This window comes from Prunus dulcis, chromosome 5 (genome assembly GCF_902201215.1).
Source record: "Prunus dulcis chromosome 5, ALMONDv2, whole genome shotgun sequence".
Lineage (NCBI taxonomy): Eukaryota > Viridiplantae > Streptophyta > Magnoliopsida > Rosales > Rosaceae > Prunus > Prunus dulcis.
The window spans coordinates 4,412,346-4,431,612 of NC_047654.1; the positions used below are offsets into that span (position 1 = coordinate 4,412,346).

Sequence of the window (19,267 nt, forward strand, 5' to 3'; positions counted from 1 at the left end):
GTATGGATGCTTGTTAGATATTGGGTTGTAGCATATTGCGGCCTAAACCATTGCTATGTTTAGTTTTGGGTTGTAAGGCTTACTGTATATCATTTGCTGTGTATATTTTGGAAGAACTTACAAGGTTTGTATCTAGGTTTGGAGATGGCATATTTTGGAACAACTGCATATATTTTACATTATGTGTGATGGTAAAGAATGATGATGATGTCTCACTATTTGTTTTGTAATTAATACAATTTCTTTTCGTTAAAATTGAGTGTTATGTATTATATTATTTGTATTAATTTACTAATTAAATTAATATATTACATTGGCCCAAAATGAGATTATACAAAATTATATTTAATTGGATATTAAATGAGTAAAATGTAGTATTAATAATAGATTATTTTTAATAGCTCAGCTTGACATTAAGAAAAAATATTATAAAATCATGCCCACGGTTGTTGTACTGTATGGAACAAAATAGTGAATTTGAATGTGAATTTTACTCTCGGGATCGAATTATCTATGTATATAAAGTAAAAGGCAGAGAATGATGAAACATTCTAAATACCAGAAAATGCCCTTAGTTAATTCAAACATTAAGAATTGAAATTATTAATTAAATGACCATAATATGGTAAATTCACATTTTTTCATATTTTAAAAAATTAAAATTAAAAACTAAATCAGATAATATGTCCTCCTTTTATGAAACATGACTACCCATGTTATATTTTCTTAATTCTAAAAATACAATAAAAAAGAAAACCAATTGGCACATGCTTGAGCATGTGCCAAAAGGCTAGTATTCATTTATTACAACAACAAAAAAGTGCTATTAGTTGGCCATGGTTTTATAGCAATGGATTGCCCAAAAGAATGTTACTAGTTATCTTCATCATTTCGGTGATGATTGTGGGGATTTGGAAAATATTAATATATAGATGCATACTTTTGTAAGGGTGAAAAAGGCATGGTGGGATCTAGCACTTATAGGCCACGAACACCCTTTGTCGTGTCCAAAATTCAATAGCAACTCCAGCAACTACCATAATTTCATGTTCTGTGGCCAATTCGTGGTCAACACCCTTTGACCACGAGTTGGCTGTAACCAATATGATTATAGGTCATAGGTAATCTGTGGCTTATAAGTCTGTTTTCTAGTAGTTCCAAACTTGGTTTAATTTTTTAATTATAACCATGTTAAAAATATGAACTAAATAACATTAAAATTCCAGAGTGTAAACATCAAAATATAAAATATAGTTTTCTCTTTCTTCTATTTCAATATTGAGATGTCTTCTTAATCTATATTAATGCTCTACAACATACACTTCAGATGAATGCATCCATACCAATGTATGCAAATAAGAAATGAAAATATGTAGACTAGCTTGTGCTTGACACTTTAATTGCAAGTAACACATGAAAAAATGCAGAGTAGTACATGAAAAATTGCTTTGTCACTTCTGCTTGTGGATGTGTTAAACTAGGTCAACATACACAGGATCAGAAAGCATCCTATAAGCATAAATACGATTTTTCTTGTAAATCCTTTGACTTTAAATAAATATAAAAGGGGAAGTAAATCATAAAATCATCTTTTGTTCCATTTCTTGATTGATATATACATCGTCATAAACGAAAATAGTGTTGTGAAGCAAGAAGCTTGTTCCATTCCAAGTACTATGATCAAGCGACCAGGGCCAGTCTTGAGTTTTCAAAGGCCCATGGCGAAAATCTAAAGTGTGCCCTACACACATTAATCACTAATACTAGTATACTTCTTGTTTTATCAACTCAGCATTGGTTTTTTTGAGAAAGTATTTATTCGAAAATATTTATAGACTTTGAGCAATGTCTTCCATATTCCTAAATAATGAAAACAAATGTCCAACTATAGATATCATACCAGTGAGTCAAAGAATTTCAAGAATGCAAGTTAAGCCAATATCAAAGAATTTCTTTTAAAACTCTCGTCATAGATCCTTTATTCCAAAATTTCAAATTCATCTCAATATCCTATTCCTAAAAATTATGGAAAAATATTAAATCAATTTATAATAATATAATATAACACTTATTATAATAAAAAATTTGAAGCCCCCTTGAATAATGGGCCCAAGACAATCGCACTGATTGCCCCTGGTCAGGGCCGGGACTTGACCAACCACATGTCTCAATGAAATGTGGGAAAGTGTCCACAAGGTGAAAGCCAGTGAAAATGAGAAAAGTATAAGATGTGGGAGATTCAAGAACAAAGACAGTCAAAAACAAATAGGCAACGTGGAAAGGCCCAAAAGAAAAACAAGAAATAAAAAACAAACCATAGTCAAAACCTTAGTACAACAAGGAAACCCTATGTATGAGAAGAAAAATTACATGCCAAAGTAACTAAGAGGACCAAAACATCATATATATTACATATATAATAAAAAAATTACAATTTGTTTTCTTTGACAATCTACATATAAATTGGAAGACCCAATAAACTCAATAGAGAGAATAAATCAAAATTTCACAAACCCAAACAAATATATGTGAAGATAAATCAATTTAAAAAAAATAGAAAGTTTAACAAAGCTTAATTAAAAGAGTTAATTAAATTGAAACTTGATAATATATTATTTGGAGAATAAGAGAATAAGCAAAAGTTGCAAACATGGCTAAGAGCAATGAATCTTCGCCATAAGAAATTTTGTAAATAGGTGAAAAAGACTAGCTTTTAAGGATTTGAAAATAATAAATAATAATAATAATAATAGTAGTAGTAGGTATAATAAATTTTTGGGAAATTTATCTTAAAAAAAAAAAAAAAAAAAAAAACAAGGCCAATGGGGAGTTGAGGTCTTCCACATCTACCCATGTGAGCATAAGTTCGAAACCCCCACGTATCTAATGACTCTTTGTGTAAACTCCTCCTACCCCCACCCCCACCCCCCCTCTCCCCCAATCGGTAGTACTCAAAAATAAAAAATAAAAAATAAATAAAAAAAGAAGAAAAAAAAAGGTAGGCATTAAAATAAGACTCTTGAAATATTAAAAGTATCATAAATATAGATATTAATATATAGTCTTATGTTTTGATATACACATATCAGTCCCCTTCTATTGAGGATTATTTGTGGGACACCCTTTAGGGTTCCCTATGAATTTGTTTTTATTTATCCAAACCATCTATTTTTTAAGTCTATATTCATAGATCATCCTCCCAAAAAATTAGACGAATCGAAAACTGTTTCAATATCTAGTTGTGTCCTACAAAATCAATGAACACGGTGTTTCAATAAAGTACTAAAATTTCAATAATTCAATTGAGTGGTCAAATGATATCGGATTCAAGTGATTTTTTGTGGAGATGATCTTTGAATGAATATTTACAAAATAGACAGTTTGGATTAGTGAAATGCAATACGGAGTCCCTATAAGGGTGTCCTTCAAATAAGCTTATTTGAGAGATCCTCAACTGAAGCTCCATGATACATGTGTATATATATATATATATTGTATGGAGAAATTGTTTTCGGACAAGAGCCATGTTAGGCCTAGACATGACTTCATATAACATGGCTCTTGCCCGAAAACCACTTCGGTCACTTAGTGGCTCCGCCCTTGATACGAAGTCATGTCTAGGTCTAACATGGCTCTGGCCTGAAAACAATTTCTCCATACAATTTAATATTTTTATGTTATGCTATGTGTATATATTAAAGACAATTTTGATTTTACCCTTATGGCCCCCCCAAATATGCATGCAACTCTTGAATTTTGCACTTTTTTCTTCTTTGTTGTGGTTAATAAACTAAATTTTGTTCCTCTTATCATTCTTGGTGTTTAAAAATCTATGCTTTGTTAGCAAGGGGCTCATTAGTGTAGTGATTTGGAGCAATTGCTGCCCCCAGGAAAAGTAATGGATTCGAGTTTTAGCATCCATGTAGTGTGTGTGTGAGTTTAGTATACCATCACCCCCTTCAATAGGAAAGTTCCTAAAAAAATCTATGTCTTGTTATGTTCTTTGAAAATTAAAATATTTTTCCCATTAGAGCTTGAAGTTTTGACTCCCCCGAATTATAAATTCTAGCTCCACATCTGGTCCTAGGTTCAATTTCCTCCCCTCTAATGTCGCTTGTACATACACACCAAAAAAAAAAAAAAAAACCCCTAAGCATCTCCAAGGGATTATGCAAAAGAAAGTAGGAAAAATTTTACATTATCAATCTACATGACATGTTGGCTACACATGTGCCTCATTAAAAAAAATTATTCACTCCAAAAAACAAGACAATCCACCAAGGTATAGTTGTATGGGTCTCAACAAATGGTTAATGTGACTATTTTTTATCATTAAATATCATATTTTACCACAAAAAATAGGTGAGATCCAATATACCTATTGACTTTTAAGTAAGCAACGTTGCCTACTTTGTGGGAATATGTAATTTACCTACTTGAATGGATGAAAATGCTTATGTGGCTGGATAAACAGGCTTTGCCTACTCTTTTACCTACTCCCTTGGAGATACTCTCTATTTGTATGGAAATAATTAAAAGAAAAAATTTGAATTTGACAATAAAGCTAAATTTGCTAAAAAAAACTAAAAAAAATTAATTTGAATGTATTTGAAATAATTAGATGTAGTACACTTAATGAGTTTGAAATTACTACATTTGGAATCCATTTTTGTTAATATCATTCTTAAAATGGATGGTAAGCGGTTTGTATAACGAGTACTACCAACTATTATACCAACTTTTTTTTTGTTTTTTTTAATCACACGTCAACAATTGTGCCAAATACAATCATTAAGTGCATTGTTTCTCACTTGTATCCAATATAAGTATTTTGAGCAAGAACTTCTCTTAAACAAGTCAAGTTATCGATTGCATTTTTTCTCACTACTTTAACCTAAGAAGTACCATTGTTATCATTCTCAATACTTGACACGTATCCATGAGCATAACCATAGTTCCACAATTACAAATTTAAGAGTTAACTATGATTAGACCCATAAACACGTGTTAAATATTGAAAAGAGTGATAATAATACAGATTGGATTAAATTGGGAAAGCAAAAATATTTATGTGAGACTTAAAGTGGAGGGACAATGTATTTCAAAGATGGAATCACTTCAAAGAATTGTTGGGTTATAGAAATTATTACAAATCTAACTATTAAATGCATTATCTCTCATTTATGTATGGTCTAAAGTTTTTCGAAACTGAATACTAATTATTGATTGGTCTTTTGAAATTTCAATGTTCTTGTATAATTCGTCTTAAAATGATAAATAAATAAATAAAACTTGCAAGGTGATTTTACTTTCCATATTTTTTGGAATGATTTTCATCAACCATACAAATAGAACCTTTCTTTGTCAAAGAAGATAAATAGGGAATATAAAATCAAAAAAGCATTCAAAGATTCCAACTTTAGCTTTTGCCTAATAAGATTCCAATTTTAGTTGACCATAAGAATGGAAACTGGCACCAAATTTCGAGCCCATCAATCCAAAACCTCCTCCCCTTTCAACCAAAAACAGAAGAAAGTGAGTGAGAAGGAAAAAAAACATAAAAAGGTGGTAAGTACAAGGAATTGGGACGTGATGAATTGGTTCGCTTGGATTTGACTGGCCCCACTTCCTTAAGTAACGTGCATCACGCGAACGGTGTCGTATTAGACCTACCACCTCCGCCACCACCATCCTTTTTTATAATTTTAAAAGAAAATACGAAAATGCAAATGCCGTGGAAAAAACAGAGACCCCCGCCATAGATAAAGAGCCACACTGCTCTCCCAGAGCTTCCGCCAAAGCACACAAAGGCAATCTCCCTCTTCTCTGTCCAAAACCCTAACCCTAACCCTAACCCTAATTTTTATACTGGTAAAGTTATGGCGGCCTCACCACTCATTATGCCGACGTCTTCTTCGTCGTCGTCGTCAATGGCGTCGTCTTTTTCGTCTCTCTTCTCTCGCTGCTCTGTCAGCCATAAAACTGTGCTCCCCAACGACTCCGGCTCTCGAATCTACGCTCCTAATAGCGTCGTAAGTGTACCGACACACATTTGCATTTTATGTTCTGTAGTTTGAAATCGAAAATTTTCAATGTTGTTTCAGCTTTCAAAATTGAAACAAAAAGCAGTTTCCTTTGAGGCTGGAGCTTTAAATGGCCTTGTAAAAACATAAAATTCCAGAAAGAGAAAAAGAAAGGGGTTGGTTTTGACAATTTCCAACGTAAATTTTGTTCCACTTTTAATAGTTTTGGCATGTTGGGTGAAATTTTGTTGGAGGTATTTGGGTGCAGCTAAATAAAGTTTTGCTGATTTGTGTATTCACATTATTGTTGTAGAAATGTGATATGGCTGAGCCAATTAAATACGGAAATGGGAAGCCAATCATTCCTATTGTTAACGAACGGACGCTGCCCAAGTTCTTGGAATCAGCACGCTTGGAGAAGTCAGTTAACAGAAGTAGTCCTAGGATCAAACTGTTTTCTGGCACAGCAAATCCTGCTCTCTCGCAGGTAATCAGAATCCGCTTTTGATTTAGTGTATATATGTTAGACATCACCTTTCAAAGGGCAATTTCACATTTCCTTGACATTAACAGTAACTGTAGAGCATGTTTTGCCTTTTAATACTGATGATTTACTTGTTAGATTGGCTGACATGTGACAATCTCCCTTTATATATATATATATTTAAACATATGGTTGTCACATGCATTTCGTCTTCAGTTTTTGAAGCTGTGTGAAAAATGTTGGATGCTTTTAGTTGTATATTTCTAGCTGTTTACTAATTGTTTATTACTTAAGAAACTTCTTAACCATCTTTCCTATATATTTGTCTCTTCAACACAATAAATCGCTTATAGTTCTTGGGCCTTTGTGCTTGTGATTGCTAACTATCAGTAAATTATGGTTAGGAAATTGCTTGGTACATGGGATTGGAGCTTGGGAAGATCAACATAAAGCGCTTTGCAGATGGTGAAGTTTACGTCCAATTGGGAGAGAGTGTTAGAGGATGTGATGTATTCTTACTGCAGCCAACTTGCCCTCCTGTGAATGAGAACTTCATGGAGCTACAGATAGTAATTGATGCTTGTCGGAGGGCATCGGCTAAAAATATTACTGCAGTAATTCCATATTTCGGATATTCCAGAGCTGATAGAAAGGCAAGTTTATTTCATAGTGTTTTAGGTTAACTTTTCTAGGATATTATCAGTAGAAAATACCTGGAGATCAAAGATTACAAACAAAACTAAGGAAATATGGCATTCTGGGTGGTTTCATTCATACTTTGTCAATGGGAGCGGGAGGGCATACCATTAAGTTTGTTACGAGTTCAACATCTTTATAGTTATTACTTTTATTTTAATGGAAGCACATCGTTTTTGGCATTTGAACTGGAATATGTGTTCTTTCTTTTTTCCTCCAGACTCAAGGGCGTGAGTCCATTGCAGCCAAGCTGGCTGCAAACCTCATCACTGTAGCAGGTGCAGATCGTGTTCTTGCTTGTGACATTCACTCTGGGCAGTCAATAGGTTACTTTGATATACCAGTAGATCATGTATATTGCGAGGTGAATCAGCTCACTGATTTTATATTCTTGACTTGTAAAAGCTTTGTGTTCTCTAAAACTCACGATATTTCTCATGTGCAATTTAGCATGTGATCCTTGATTATCTTGCCAGCAAGACAATTTGTTCTGATGATTTGGTAGTGGTGTCCCCTGATGTTGGGGGAGTTGCAAGAGCACGTGCTTTTGCAAAAAAATTATCTGATGCACCTTTAGCCATTGTTGACAAAAGACGTCAAGGACACAATATTGCTGAGGTAATTTCTGCAGCAACGGCCTGCTTTAATCTTTGTATGTCTTATAATGCTTCACATGCAACATTATACTTGATGAAGGGATATAATATACTGTGGTCATTCTGGCTGAAATGTTTAAATCCCATCCACTGACATGAATTTTTTTTGTCATAAATCACATCATGTGTCCCATGTCTCTGTCATCGTTCTAAGTTTTTATTTATCCTCTTAAAACTAGTTTTTTTGGGACATTACAAAATGTTAGGACAATATACGGGTGCATAATGGCACGGCTGTCAATGTTGTAGCTCATTACTGTAACTAACCAATAAACTGCCAGTGAGCAAGGAATTGTTGCATCTCTAATTTTTCACCTGTGTAGGTGATGAACTTGATTGGCGATGTAAAAGGAAAAGTTGCAGTTATGGTGGATGATATGATCGACACTGCCGGTGAGTCAAGTGATCTTGATGTCAATTTCACATCGTATATTTGTCCTTGCACATAAATTTCAAACAAATAAAAATGAAATATAGAGGAAGAAAAAGACAAAGCAAATTGAATTTAAATACATAACCAAATAAAAGGATATAAAAAGTCAAATTGAACTTATGCTTTTTATATATGATTCATTACTTTCCTTGTTTAGGTTAAATAAATTTCAATGGCTAAAGCCTTTAATCCTCTTTTGTCATTACCTTTTTATACCAGCTAAGATTTATGGTCCATTTTTGAAGTTTTTGTGTGATTCTTTTTGGGGAATGACCATGCATATGTGAACTTCTCCTGTCCATCCATGTCTCCAGTTAGATTTAAATGTTGCAGCTGATATGTGATATGATTTCCCTGAGATTATTCTCGTGGTCAGATTGACGTGTGCTTACCTCTCTTGAACCAGCTTGCATGTGATATATCATATTGCTGGTAGTTTTCGATTCCTTTTCTAAATGAGTTGCATGTTGTAGGGACAATTTCAAAAGGTGCAGCTCTATTGCATCAAGAAGGGGCAAGGGAAGTCTATGCATGCTGTACTCATGCTGTGTTTAGGTATCAACTTCCTTTGAAGCGTTTCATCTTCTTCGTTTATTTGAGTAGATGCATGTCATGGCTCTTTGCTGTTTTTACTTCTATCCAGAGATAACCTTCATATTTTAGTTTGACTGCTAGAACTTCAAATATTTTGACTATTTTTATGTTTCCCTTTCTAAGTTGATAAATTTCTTGTAAGTCTAAGCTGCCTGTTACTGATCAAAGTTCCAACTCTAGATGCACAAGATCTTCTGCAAACAAGAAGTGCTAGAACTTCAAATCTTTTGACTTATTTTCTGTTTCCTTTTTTTTGACTCTTGTTGCTTTTTCTTCACAGCCCTCCTGCAATTGAAAGGTTGTCAAATGGCCTGTTTCAAGAGGTGATTGTAACGAACACAATTCCTGTTGCGGAGAAGAATTACTTTCCCCAGTTGACTGTGCTTTCAGTTGCAAACCTGTTGGGTGAAACTATTTGGCGTGTTCATGATGATTCTTCTGTGAGTAGCATATTTCAGTGAAACCAGATAAGGATGATAGGCAATGCCAATCGCTTCCTTCAAAATCTATATCATAGCACATTGATTTCCCCATCCAATCTTCAATTTTTATTGGTTCTCTATAGATCATTTTTGTGCTTTCTTTTGAAATATATATAAAATATATTTATCTTTTTTTATAGAAGAAAAAAAAAACCTTGTTCAATGAGCTTATGGCATTAGAGAAAGATTGTGGAAGTTCTACAAGTTAGGTTTGATGTAAAATTCGAGATTTATCGTAACACCCCAACAAACAAACACAACACAACACATTTGCTAAGAAAAACAAACACAAACACGACCAAAAACATAAAGTACATTGCAAAAGAAAGAGGGATGAGCTAGCTTGGATTCTTTGAGCCCTAAAAAAAGAAAATCAAACCCCGCAATAGTTCTCGACGGAATAATCAGTTCCAATGGTGGAGTAATTTGCTTGATAATATTGAACATATTCCAAGAAGTGCACTGGCTTATATTGGATTGGGTGGTCCTTGTCGATAAGCTCGTTGGGTATTTGTAGGGGTGGTTGCGGTTCGGTAACAGTGAATTTTTGCCCAAACCGCAAACCGACCGACTATTTGAGGTATGATGATTTTTGAAACCACAAACCGACCGCTTTTTGTGGTTTACCCGCAAGTTCCTTTTGTGTCATAAAAATCCAATCTTCACATTTTAGGCCTAATTTTGATGCTTCTTTTGAAGCCTTTTGAGTTCAAGCATACTTTAACCCAAAAATATAAATTCACAACCTCAACTTCTCAAGCATACATAAATTCACAACCTCCTCAACTTCTCAAGCATTCACAACCTAAAGAAAATTAAAGTTACAATTCCAAGCATTCCAATTAAAGTTAAACTTCTCAAGCATTCAACCTCAACTTCTCAAGCATTCCAATTCCAAATCCTTTAAAGTTACAAACCAAAAGGAAAATGCAATGCAAAATGAATTAAAGTTACAACCCAAAGGAAAAATCCAATTCAAAGTTAATTAAAGTTACAAACTAAAAGGAAAATGCAATGCACCAATATTACAAACTCAAGTGTTGGTTGTGGTGAGTGGATTTGAATGACCCCGTTGTGTTGTTTGAGCACCAATGCTATCTACAAAATGCAATTTTTTTTTAAAAAAAAAAAAAAAGAGTCGCGGTTTGCGGTAACTGCAAGTTTTGAAAATCAAATACTATAACCGCAACTGCAAATGCGGTTCAGTTTCCTGCGATTGCAGTTCCATTGCAGTAAATTATTGGTTGGTTTTTGCGGTTTTTCGATTTTTCGGTCTAAAATGCCACCCTTAGGTATTTGTATCACCCCTTCCTGGAAAGAAAATAGCCCCAACGAGTATCTGACCTCATTTTCCTTCAAAGTCGCTCTATGTTTACAAGATCTTATCCTGCCATTGCTCCAAGCCTAGGCCAACCAAAGAATGCAGACATCCTATCTGATATCTTTATTCATCTTGTAATATACAGCATAGATAGTTGATCACTGAAAAATTCTTGCCAGTATGTATTGATTGAAGTATCAAACTACCAAAAGTTTAAGTTTAAGTTAGGCTCATGTTTCACTCCCCTCCTTTAACTACACTTGATGCTTCACTTTACTCCTAAAGCTTAATTTGACTCACTCTGTCTCATCCGGTCATAACGATATGAGTTTATAAATATAAAACCTCATTTACATATTTACTTATTTGGAATGGGGAAAGTTATGAACATGAGAGAGAAGAAATGAGTACGAAATCAACTACTCCCCTCCTAAAACTTAATTCCTCATTTTTAAAACATTGACTTACAAATTTTAATGTGTTAATAAATGCTTGAGAATTCACGAATTTGACTGATTTCCATACTCATATATTAGTAAAAGCAAGGGAGGTAGTGGAATAATTTCCAATACCCCTTTCATGTAAGTAAACATGAGATAGCTGAGTTTGTTGTCGGGCTGTTATAAAAGAATTGGTATGTATGTATGATATGTATGTATGTATCATGTATATGTATATCCATGAAAAAGCAAGATCAATGAAATGGTGTGACATACCTGAAATCCATCACCAGCTAGGAACAGGCAGGATGAAGGCAAAGGATCAAAACCTATCCACTCATTATCCTTTGTGTTTATCTACAGACCCTTGACATGATTTTGATGCAGTATGGTGGTAATAGTCTTGTCCTTATATTTTGTAAATCGAAGATTGGAAACAGTCGATTGAGTGTGATCGTCATGGTACTTCTCTATGCCATAGTTTTCAAATACCATTCTTGTCACAACTTGATCTAGTTCTTCCATCACTTTTGCATACAGATCAACACTCTCACTAGCCAATGAAGAACCAATAGTGTAAAAAGGTGAATCAATAAAATTATTATTAGGTCACAACTTGTAGCAAGTCCATAACATGTCAATAACAAAAGCGTATGATGATTTATCTGTGTTATCACATGTTAGTGCAAATCCGTAAGAGAAAACATCAAAAATATAATTAGATAACATTTAAACAGTTTAAAATGAACAATCCAAGAACATAATCCTGATATCGGCAATACTTATTTCTTTGGACAAGTATAAGGAACTACAATAACCATTTTTGTAATTTAATGACCAAAATAGGTCACAAATTCAGCCATTATTGCTCCAAAATATCATAAATATTGGTGATGCAGCAGCAGCCCGTTTTCAAAGCCCATACAAAACATTTCACTTTCATCCTGGTTACCCTATCCAGTCCAGCCGACGTTTCAGCCCATATTCAATAAGAAACTAGGGTTTCTCTCGTGGTGCCTATAAATTGCCTCTTCTGCATCCACCTCCTCTCAACTCCAAGCCCCTCTCACCTCTTACTACAGAAGCAGCCTCCACTCCCTCCCCTATGAGTCTTTCTGTGTTTTGTATCAAAATCCACTGTAATTGATAGCTTTGATGAAACTCTTTGTGTCCAGAGTCGGAGCTCTTGAGCACCTTCTATGACGGTCACAAACCTCTAAGAAGTTCTGAGCTGTCTCCTTCTCCCACCCTTTTCTATTTTCTCTCATTTGTTGTTGTAATTTTCATGTTTTAGCCAAAAAAAATTGTTGTGAACAGAAGAAAGCGAGGTGACGATAGAAATTCATGTCTGTCAATCCACTGACTGTAACAGTGTGATGTTACTGTGAATCCCGACAGGTTCTGATCGCTTTCTCACTTCTAATTTCATTCACTCTCACACACACTGTTTTGAATTGGATCGTATGCTAATTCTTGATAATTCTGGATTATTTGATGTTTTTATTTATTTGGGCAGTTGATGATCCTCATTGATATTAATGGGTAATTTGCATCTGAAACATTCATTGATGTTTTAACTATCACCTTGGAGAACTGATTCCCATGTTCTATCTTTTTTTTTTCTTCTTTTAAAAAGAATTTTATTGTTTGGTTTTTGCCTATAAAGATATGCTAATGTTATAAAAACTGAGTGACCCAAATTACCTCACTATTTAACAGTGCATATTTGCCAATAAGAGGTGAGACATTGCCTTGCTTTTAATCTCACTGCTTGGAATGTGACAATGGTGGTGTGCTAAGGTAATTTTGGTTGTCTTGCTAGATTGTCTTTCTAAGTGAAAGGTCAAGTAGGAAGGCATCTCAGATTTGTCTTGCCACAACAAATTGTTGTCTCTCTAAATTGTTGAGGTTGGAAGCAAGACATTGTTTGTCCCATCTCTTTGTTAAGCCAAATTACATTGCTAATTAGTCTGATATTTTGGAATTCACTTGGTTTTAAAGTTAATAAAGAAGACTTTCATGTTTATTTTAAGGTCAAATGATCTAAACACCCTTTCAAGGAAGAGTGTCTTAGGTCTCATTCGAACTAGAAATTAGTCTTGAACATGTAAGTTGGACGATAATTTAGATTCACACAACATAATAGCATTTTTGGGCTGTTCTTCGGCTTGATTTTGCGCTCGAGTGGTTTGTGTGTAGGTTCCACAATCCATTATTAAGGCATTTATATATGTTTTTTAGAGCATTTCCAGCAGTTAGCCCTTTGTCATGGCAAGGGGAGCCTTAGGGCAGCTACTATTTATGTGAATAGTGACTGCCCTACCCCTGGCAAAATGTGTTTTCAGCAGTTATCCTTTGCCATGGCAAATACTGTTTATTTTTTTGTATTTTTCACAACTTTGTTTACTTAAACAATTAATTTGGATAATATTTTTGAATAAGATTTTATTTTATTAGTTGTATTTTATTTTTATACTTGTATTGGTTGGTATTTATAGAAAAAAAAATGTATGAGGATTTGGTGTTAAAAAGTATTGACTAAGTATGAAAAATGGTTTTTTGGAATAATCATTTTCTCAAGATAATTTTTGGCGGTTTTTAATCCTTACAACGCAAATAAGAAAATTTGATTTTATGGGATTTTAGTAGAAGTATATATTGACTTGATGAGCCATCATTTTTAGCCTAAATTGTATTTTGCACTAAAACCAATATTTTATATTTTGGTTTGGTGGGTATTTAATTTTCTAATATTTTTATTTGAATTCAAATAGGGTACTTTCTTATTTACATTGTAAATTTAAGTAAATTGAGTAATATAAAAATAAATTAAAGTAAGATATAGAGAAAAACAAATTAGTAATTTTTTGATTTTTTTTTATTGCCCAAAAACGCCACTTTTACGAGGGCATCGTAGCGGCGCGTTCAAATTTTTTTTAACTGTTGGTGCATGCAATGCACGTGCCAACGTTAAAAAAAATTTGAGAGCCCGCGCTGACGTCTCGGGCCAGTCACTGGGGCCCACTCATTGCCTTGGCAGAATTTTGTTGCTGGAAACACTATTTTGGATTTGCCCCTCCTAGCCTTCTCTTTGGTAGAATTTTGTTGTTGGAAATACCATTTTTGGTTTGCTCCTTACTCGAAATGATGTTTTCAGTAACAAAATTCTGCCAAGGGGAGGGCTAGGGGAGGCAAACTCGAAATGGTGTTTCTAGCAACAAAATTCTGCCAGGGCAAGGAGTGGGGCCCAACAAATTGGGCTGGCCCGAGGGGAAGGCTGGCTCAAGCTCCAGCCTGTAGGCTGAGTTGACGTCGTTGTGATGTCAACGTGCTGACGTCGTCGTGACGTCAACGCAGGCTCTCAAAATTTTTTTAATCCAAATTAATTGTTTTAAGTAAACAAAGTTGTGAAAAAAACAAAAAAATTAATAGTATTTGCTATGGTAAAGGCAATTGTTGGAAACACATTTTGCTGTGGGGGTTATGACAGTCACTTTTTATGTGAATAGTAGCTATTCTAGAGCTCCCTTGTCATGACAAGGGGCTAATTGCTGAAAATGCTCTTGGGGGTTGCGGAGATGAGGGGTTGTGGATGGGTTGTGGCTCAATTTTTTGGTGATTGGGGATGGTCTTGTAGGGAAGCCCGTCTTTTTATTGGGTGAGCAAATGCAAATCTAGTTGTCTTTTTAAATCAACATTGGTCAGGTAAAAGAAATTCATAATTGCATTCTGCTCTGCGGTAAACAACAAATCAAAGATAAACTAGATTACGTGGAGGAATCATTAGGTGTAATAATATTCATATAAGAAACTCGGTTCTTTATCTTCAAATATGAAGATGCAAAGTGTTATATTTAGTGATAGAAATCTTTCAAATATGAAAAATTGGTCATCTTCAAATTTGGATCTCCATTTGGTTATTAGATTATCTTTAGGGCCTTCTCCAACTCTTGAGGGGTTAAATTCAAATTTTACTCTTCCAAAAAGTGACTATTTGAATTTTGCTCGGACTCAAATTGTTTTTTACTTCGCAACTTTATTAAAATGTTTAAGAATTGTTTAAATCTATTTTTTTTAATGGGAAAATTTCCTTCATTAATCTTATTAAATAAGGTCATAATTTATTATTTTGAATAATTTAACCTTAAAAAAATTGAAATTTTATAAATTTAATTTTATTTCAAAAGTAGGCACACAACATTAAAAAAAAAAACACAACGTGAAAAAAACACATAAAATTGAAATTCCATAAATGATTTTAGTAGATTAATTGAGAAATGGGTGAGTTTTGGAGTGAGTTTTGGGATTCTATCTGATTTGGATTAATTTAAAATACTATTTTGACCGTTGGATTTAAATTTCATCCGTTAGCCCTTTTTCTTTTATCGTTAAGATACCTTAGATTTAATCTATATCGTTGATTTAAGGTATGTGTATATAAATAATAAATAAAAAAGGCAGTAATATATATATATATATTCAAATGTTGCAGTTGGAAGTTATATGTATATAAAAAAAAAAAAAAAAAAAAGGCAGCAACTTATTCAAATGTTGTTGTTGGATTCCAACGGCAACTACACAGGAGTACGACACGTTGCCTAGTAGAAGGAGACAAAGCAGCAGTAATTTTGGTGGTAGGGCTAACGTCAGTTTTTCTCACATATGGTATATTTTCAAATGTAGATGGGCTCTACGAAAATTTTTGAGTCCAGGCAATAATTGGATTGGTATTTGAGTCCAAATTTTTCAAATTTTGGCTCCTTCATTTTCTTGGGTTAGGAGAGGTTTTGAGCCCAAATACTAGTCCAAGTATTGCCTGAACTTAAAATTTTTTGTGGAGCCCCCTTACATCTAAAATAGATCACATGTGAAGAGATTCTAACGTGAGCTCTAACGCCAGATTTGCTGCTGCTTTTGTCTTCTTATCCCTCACCATGTGTCGCTCAATTGTGTAGTTCCTGTTGGAATCGGACGACAACATTTGACTAAGTTGCTTTTTTTTTTTTTTTTTTTTGTTGTTGTTTTGTTTTTGGGTATATACATATACAGTCCCGATCTCTTGGACCACAGGAGTCCAAGAGATTGTGGTCACCCACCGTTGGATATTAATCCAATGGTTCAAAATGATATATATAAATGCAATATGACATAAATGATTATTACCCGATTCAAGTCATAAATAAGTGAACCGTTGAATTTACATCCAACGGTGAGTGACCATAAATCTCTTGGACTACAGGGGTCCAAGAGATCAGGACTGTATACATATAACTTAAATCAACGATCTACATTAAATTTAAGCTATTTTCATAGGGGGAAAAAAAAAAAAAAACCAACGGTTGAAATTTAAATCCAACGGTCAAAATAATATTTTTAATTAATCTAGATTAGATTCAACTCCAAAACTCACTCCAAACTCTATAAATTCCCATCCATTTCTCAAATAATATTATGTTGTGTATTTTCTTTTGGAATAAAATTATATGTGTGGAATTTTAAATTTTTTTTATGTCAAAATGTTCAAAAAATTTAATTATGAAGTTATTTAAAAAGATTGAATGAAGAAAAGTTATCCATAAAAAAAATTTATTTAAAGTTGGGGAGAAGAAACAATTTGAGTCTGGGCAAAACTCAAATAGTTACTTTTTGGAGGGGGAAAATTTGGGTTTAGCATCTCACGGGTTGGAGAAGGCCTAAGGTCATCTCCAACTCATGATGCCAAACCCAAAATATACCAAAATATAGTCCAAATTCTCTACTAATCCAAGAAAATAACGGGGCTAAAATTGGTGAAAATTCAAACTTAGGGTCAAAAAGTAGTCCATCTATTGTCTAGACTTAAAAAAATTTCAGTGGAATTCATTTTGCTGCTGATATAGGCATGTGCAATGAAATTAAAATGTGGCTTGCGCTACAGTGGTTGTTGGCTGCTTAACGCATATAGAGTGCCAAGTGTCGCATTGTAGTGATGTTACTATTGGAATCCAACGACAACAATTCAAACTTTGTTTTTTTATTTTTATTTTTTTATTTAGTAACTTAAATCAATGATTTAGATTAAATCTAAGCTGTTAGCTTTCAATGGCAACATCACTACAAGACGACGCTTGGCATGCTACCTGCATCAGGCAGCCAACAACCACTGCAGCGCGAGCCTCATTTTGATTCCCTTGCACATGCCTATGTCAACAACAAGTGAGCTCCATTGATTTTTTTTTTTTGAGTCCAGGCAATAGTTGGATTGCTATTTGGCCATAAGTTTGAGTTTTCCCAAATTTTGACCCCTTCATTTTCTTGAGTTGGGAGAGAATTTGAGATATTTTGGCTTTGGCCTCATGGGTTGGAGATGGCCTAAGAGCACATCCAATGGTGTATTCCATGGAAAAGAACTTGGAAACTTGGTTCTTATTTTATGTATAGATATTTAGTTTTTAATGTGTGGTTTTTGATGATTTGCTTTGGCATTGTGTTTTGTAGCTTTAATTAGCATTTAATTTGGTATGAGAAAGAAAACATATAAACACTAATGGTCTATTTGGTATCCAATTTTATAAAATTAAAAACAAATTTTAAGTCCAAAGCCATAAAAACCCATTGCTATTTTTAAAAACTCAAACCCAAGAAAAACTAAAAAACATCCCCATTATTAAAAACAAAAAAAGTGTTGTGGTTATAAAAGTAATAATTCGAGTATGAAAAGTACCACTGAATATTGTGCGTACCTTTGATGAAACTCTTCTAAGATATAGCTCTCACACTCTCAAATTTCTTTCCTTATTTTTCTCTTTGGATCGGTGTGTTCTACAATTGAATGAGCAAGCCTATTTATAGGCAAATTGGATGGCTTCCCGTGGACTTCATTACCTAACATCATCATTAAGCTGTTGACTATTATTTTCTTCTTTTTCTTTATGTGGACTCCACTACTTTCTTTACAACACTCCTCCTTAAAAACCACATGTCCCTAGGTTTTTACCATTGAGTTTTCCTTGCAAGGTTTTAACGAGGCAACATGAGTGCATTTAACATTACCCTTATGTCCCAAATAAAGTTGTACTTTTTTTCCTTCACTTAGATTTTTTCCACTGAGTTTTTCCAAGCAATGTTTTAATTAGGCAACCAATCTAGGGACATGTGGTCTCCAATGGAGAGTGTTGTAAAGAAAGTGTTGGAGCCCACATAAAGAAAAGAAGAAAATAATAGTCAAAAGCTTAATGATGATGTTGGGTAATGAAGTCTATGGGAAGCCATCCAATTTGCCTATAAATACGCTTGCTCATTTAGTTGTAAAATACACCGATCCAAAGAGAAAATAGAGAGAAATTTGAGGGTGTGAGAGCTATATCTTAGAAGAGTTTTATCAGAGAGAGAAAGTCTGTCAGTGTAAAAACCACAAGATCAAATACGATTCTACTCTCAATATTCAGTGGTACTTTCATACTCTGATTATTACTTTTAGGCTTATTTACTGTAGTACCCCCTGAAACTTTCGTCAAATCTCACTTTATCCTAGGAAAATTAAAATGGCCTACTTAACTTCCTTGACCAAGGTTTGGTGTTCTAGTTTACCCCATACCGTTATCTCCATTAATAACTCCATCAATTTTGACGACGTGGCATGACTAGTTTAGTCTTTTTACCACAAGTGATGAAGTGTAAAATATAGGCCCCATTTTTTCTGCTTAAGTAGACTAAAATATTAATAAAAAATAATTAAATAATGTAATTAATTGTTAATATAAAAATAAATCAAAAATGGAAAAAAATTAATATTAAAAATATCTCTTCGCCTCCATCTCTCTCTCTCTCTGTCGTCCCCTCCTCTTCCCCTAGCTTCTTACTATCATACTACAACGACCACCCAACCCAAAGCCACCCTCACCACCACCACTCCAACCCTACCAAACATCACCCACCCAACAACCAACCCTTACTACTCTCCCACCACACAAGTTCTCAAGACACCCCCACCTCTCTCTCTATTCCTCTCTCTTCTCCCAAGCCCAGCCCCGACATCCACAGTTACCCACTCTGCCCATAGACGGACCCACAGTGGGGTCAATGGGGTCAAACGACCCCATGGAGTCCATGGAAGCAAGGTACAAGGTAGCTTTGAAATGGGGTATGACCCCATGAGA

General features: G+C 34.2%; 1 protein-coding gene, 3 non-coding genes and 1 pseudogene across 4 annotated transcripts; 4 read left to right on the plus strand and 1 right to left on the minus strand.

Moving 5' to 3' along the window:
• The first annotated feature begins 5,563 nt into the window (after positions 1–5,563).
• On the plus strand, positions 5,564–9,455 carry LOC117629345 (ribose-phosphate pyrophosphokinase 1). Its single transcript, XM_034361907.1, has 8 exons — positions 5,564–6,032; positions 6,337–6,510; positions 6,912–7,160; positions 7,424–7,567; positions 7,654–7,821; positions 8,183–8,252; positions 8,766–8,847; positions 9,167–9,455. The coding sequence occupies exons 1-8, from the start codon at positions 5,880–5,882 to the stop codon at positions 9,345–9,347; spliced, it is 1,221 nt and encodes a 406-aa protein (XP_034217798.1). The 5' UTR covers positions 5,564–5,879; the 3' UTR covers positions 9,348–9,455.
• A 286-nt stretch (positions 9,456–9,741) lies between these two features.
• LOC117628872 lies at positions 9,742–12,733 on the minus strand (annotated as a pseudogene).
• Positions 12,277–12,363, plus strand: LOC117629450. The gene has a single exon (XR_004586110.1). It is a non-coding gene; the product is annotated as a small nucleolar RNA U61 (small nucleolar RNA).
• Positions 12,453–12,538, plus strand: LOC117629419. Its single transcript, XR_004586081.1, has one exon. It is a non-coding gene; the product is annotated as a small nucleolar RNA snoR14 (small nucleolar RNA).
• LOC117629444 lies at positions 12,637–12,734 on the plus strand. The gene has a single exon (XR_004586105.1). It is a non-coding gene; the product is annotated as a small nucleolar RNA Z101 (small nucleolar RNA).
• Positions 12,735–19,267: the final 6,533 nt, after the last annotated feature.

Excerpts from the sequence above, each read along its gene's own strand:
- LOC117629345 (XM_034361907.1), top strand. The coding sequence starts at position 5,880 with ATGGCGGCCTCACCACTCATTATGCCGACGTCTTCTTCGTCGTCGTCG. Across the intron at positions 7,568-7,653 it reads TAGATCATGTATATTGCGAG|CATGTGATCCTTGATTATCT; the intron begins GTGAATCAGCTC and ends TGTGCAATTTAG. Across the intron at positions 7,822-8,182 it reads AAGGACACAATATTGCTGAG|GTGATGAACTTGATTGGCGA; the intron begins GTAATTTCTGCA and ends TCACCTGTGTAG.